Source organism: Primulina huaijiensis, chromosome 5 (genome assembly GCF_012295235.1).
Source record: "Primulina huaijiensis isolate GDHJ02 chromosome 5, ASM1229523v2, whole genome shotgun sequence".
NCBI lineage: Eukaryota > Viridiplantae > Streptophyta > Magnoliopsida > Lamiales > Gesneriaceae > Primulina > Primulina huaijiensis.
In genome coordinates this window covers 2,778,035-2,781,848 of record NC_133310.1, presented here as the reverse complement: position 1 = coordinate 2,781,848, position 3,814 = coordinate 2,778,035, and the positions used below count along the sequence as shown (strand labels likewise).

Sequence of the window (3,814 nt, the reverse complement as noted above, 5' to 3'; positions counted from 1 at the left end):
CACAATTGAACTTACGTGTTATTTAAGTTTCATCACAGATATGATTAGCAGTGTTGTCGGATTTCTATTGGCATATGCATGTGGAAAGCCATTAGCATGCGTCTACACATTTTGTGCTGTATAACGTCATGCCCATCACTTTTTTGAATCCGTTCGACCGTTTTATACGGCGAATGTGGAAAGTCATGGACTTAAATGATATTACAATACAAACGACGCACTTATTTACAAGTGAAATTCTCCCATATGAACGAATCATGAAGCGATTTTCCTTTTCTACCGCCACCCAAAAAATTTGACACGGTTTTGACAAAATGCATCGTTTTTCCATTAAATAAAGTGGTCCATAAGAACTAAATACATGCACGAGGACTTAAAAAGTAAAAAATGTGAAAGACGTGGGTTTCGGAAAGCAACTTTGCCACAGAAAAATATCTTAATATGTCACTGTGTAAATGGAGATGTAGATGGTGGATAAGTTCTTATATATATATGTTTCTTTCAGAGTTCAACTAGGAACAACAGATTTCCAAAAATGACAAGGAATTCGAGTAAGAAGCCTAAATATACATCACAAATTTTTGGCATCTTTTATTATTGCCCATTTCTATAGAACATTGCCGATCATTTTTGTGCAGGTAATGGTAAGTCAAGTGGAGCAGGTTTTGGGATTGTGCCAGAGGAACTCACAGAGGACAACTATGATCACTGGAAATTGTGCCTTAAAAATTATCTAGTTGGCCACGATCTCTGGGGTGTTGTTTCAGGAAAAGAGGCTGAACCAGATAAGTCACAAAAACACGAACATGAGGAATGGAAGAAGAAAAATGCACTTGCCCTGCATGCTATCAAAATATCGTCCGGACCGGGAGTGTACTCGAAGTTTAAAGAAGCACGTATTTCTGCACGTTATGCATGGAATCACTTGGCTGAAAAGGCACAGAAGACACATGGAGTACATTTTTCTGATCATGAAGACGAGAGTTCTATGGAAGATCATGGTGGTAGGCTTCAATCATTTACCACCGAAAACTGTCAAACAGTTTGAGCCTAATTGTTTCACGGTTCTCCTTTTCGTTCGTATGATTCCGATATTTTGTTGAATCTCCTGTTACTTTAATTTGAAAATGAACTGCAACAGAGGATCTGAGAATGCCTAGCATGCTTCAATTTTGTTCATTTTTTCCTCTTCAACTTCACATTTGAAGCAACTCACTTTAGTAATGTTTTTTTTTTCTTCAGGAAGATGTGAATACCTTGAATACGAGTCGTTGTACAAGATAATTGAAGCTGGTGATTTGAATGCAACATTAAATTTCCTTCAACAAAGACCACATGGTGTGAGGGCAAGAGTTTCATCGCATAACGATACAGCTCTTCACATTGCTATTTTATCTGGGCACATGAGAATCGCAGAAGAGTTGGTGAAGTTGATGGAACCGAAGGACTTGGAATTGATCAATGATTACGGTGCCACAGCACTGTCTCTAACTGCTATATCTGGTGCCGAGAAACTAGCAAAGGCAATGGTAAGCAAAAATCAGGACTTGCTTAGAATGTCAAATGAACATGAAGACGGGCATCTTCCGGTAATTGTTGCTGCACAGTATGGACAGAAACATATCGTCCATTACTTCTACGAAGTTACGCCAAAGGATGAACTAAGCCCTGAAAAGGGAGAGAATGGAGCCACGCTGCTTAATTGTCTTATTACTGCTGAAATTTATGGTAAGAAAACTCTTTCTTACATTTCTTGTTCAATGAATACACCCCAACTTAGAAAACTTCAGGCATTAGATGCATTCAGACTCATAATAGGAAATGTAAAATAATATATAAATTGCAGACGAAGGCTTTGCTTTGCATCTTTGATTTGCCTTTTTAATTTTGAGCCTCTACTTACTTTAGATGTTGCTTCGATGCTATTAAAACGGTATCCGCGATTGGGTGTAACCCCTGACCATAATGGAAACCAAACACTCAGAATATTGGCTCATAAGCCTTCTGCGTTCCCTAGTGGAACTAAGCTTCTAATATGGGAGAAATGGATCTACTCCTGTAAGTGTGACATATGTGTATGTTATAATTTTTTTACTAGCTTCTTGTATTTCAAAAGGCTTAAGATTTCTGATGAATGATTTATTGTAAAACAAGGTGTAAGGATACATTCACCATGGGAAGATGAACGTGTGTCGCAAATTAGAAGGTCGAGCACTTCCAAAGATTACCGTATTGAAATCCGTGAATCAAGTGATGAAGAAATCACTGAAATAGCGCACAGAGGCCTGAAAATGAAATCTCAAGGTGATCTCAATTTTTAACGATGGTAAATGATTAAAAAATGTAAATATTTGATGCATTTCTAACTACTACAAATCCCATTTCACCAGTAAAAAGAGCAGTAGTGAGACTGTTGCACGGACTGGGGTGGAGTATTTTACGATGTATTGGTATGTATCATCAAGAATGCTTTTTTGTGTGTTTCATATAAGAAAAAGTAAGTTTGATTCTATTGATATTTTCTTGATTCAGTTCCAGATATCAGGCATATACATCACAGGAAATTAGTGCATGATGAAGCTGTGAAGCTCCTAACTTGCGTCTTCAGAGAAATGAAAAAATTGGACGTGTCGCAGCTTGAAAAGATGGACATCGACAAAATAATCTACGATGCTATCAACTACGGAATCGTAGAGTTCATTACGGAAATGATAAGATACCAACCTGAAATCATATGGAGAAAAGATAAAAAAGGAAGAACAATATTTTCACATGCAATCATTCTGCGACAGGAGAAGATTTTTAGCCTCATTTATGATTTAGGGACAAAGAAGAGCATAATGGCTCGTAGACACGATATTTTTGGCAATAACTATCTACATTTAGCAGCAAAACTATCACCTACTTCTCAACTTGAACGTGTATCAGGGGCAGCTCTTCAGATGCAAAGGGAACTTCAATGGTTTAAGGTAATTTTCTTGATCATTTACACATGCATGAGAAACTCCCTCTTCACACAGTTTCTACTTTGTTCATACAGGAAGTGGAAAAGATTGTACAGCCAAAGCTGAAAGAAGAAATGAACGAGAACAATCGAACACCAGAGATGCTATTCAGTGATGAACACAAGAATCTGTTCAAAGACGCGGAAAGATGGATGAAGAACACAGCCGGATCAAGTTTGATTGTGGGCACACTCATTGCTGCGGTTATGTTCACCACAGTTTTCACAGTACCAGGTAGCACAAATCCTAAGGGAGTACCAAATTTATTAATATCCGAAAGACGTACCTTTCTGTTCTTTATGGTTTCAAATGCAATATCAATGTTCAGTTCCTCGACTTCAGTGCTGATGTTCTTGGGAATTCTTACGGCAAGATATGCAGAAAAAGATTTTCTCAAGTCATTGCCAACAAAGCTGATTGCTGGGCTTATATGCTTGTTCATCTCTTTAGTTACCATGATGGCATCGTTTGGATCTGCATTATACTTGATTTTGCACAAAGAATTGGCTTGGGTTACAGTTCCGATCATCGTGGTTTCCACCGTTCCGATAGCCCTTTTCTCGAGTCTTCAGTTTCCTCTCTTGCTCGAGATGATATATAGAACTTATGGATCAGGGATTTTCGATAAACCGAAGAAACACTTGCTTCGTTATTCAAGCCTAGACCAGGAATATACAAGCTAACAAAAGACCCTTTGTTTGGTTCACAAATGACTTATACAAGAAATATAATAAATTTGTCTGATTTTATTTTTTTAAAGATAATAATGTAAATATTTCCTTAAAAATCAAATCTGAGGTGCAGAATAT

The 3,814-nt window shown here is 37.5% G+C and overlaps 1 protein-coding gene across 3 annotated transcripts; it reads left to right on the top strand.

Moving 5' to 3' along the window:
* Positions 1-458: 458 nt before the first annotated feature.
* Positions 459-3,740, top strand: LOC140976647 (uncharacterized). 3 transcript variants are annotated; one of them, XM_073440897.1, is made up of 8 exons: positions 459-551; positions 639-1,004; positions 1,243-1,728; positions 1,909-2,058; positions 2,155-2,304; positions 2,403-2,450; positions 2,533-2,969; positions 3,041-3,740. In XM_073440897.1, the coding sequence occupies exons 1-8, from the start codon at positions 536-538 to the stop codon at positions 3,686-3,688; spliced, it is 2,301 nt and encodes a 766-aa protein (XP_073296998.1). In that variant the 5' UTR covers positions 459-535; the 3' UTR covers positions 3,689-3,740. The 3 variants fall into 3 exon arrangements, with proteins under 3 accessions (XP_073296998.1, XP_073296997.1, XP_073296999.1); XM_073440896.1 differs by having other exon boundaries at positions 2,391-2,450; positions 3,041-3,739; XM_073440898.1 differs by lacking the exon at positions 1,909-2,058 and having other exon boundaries at positions 2,391-2,450.
* The last annotated feature ends 74 nt before the right edge of the window (positions 3,741-3,814 follow it).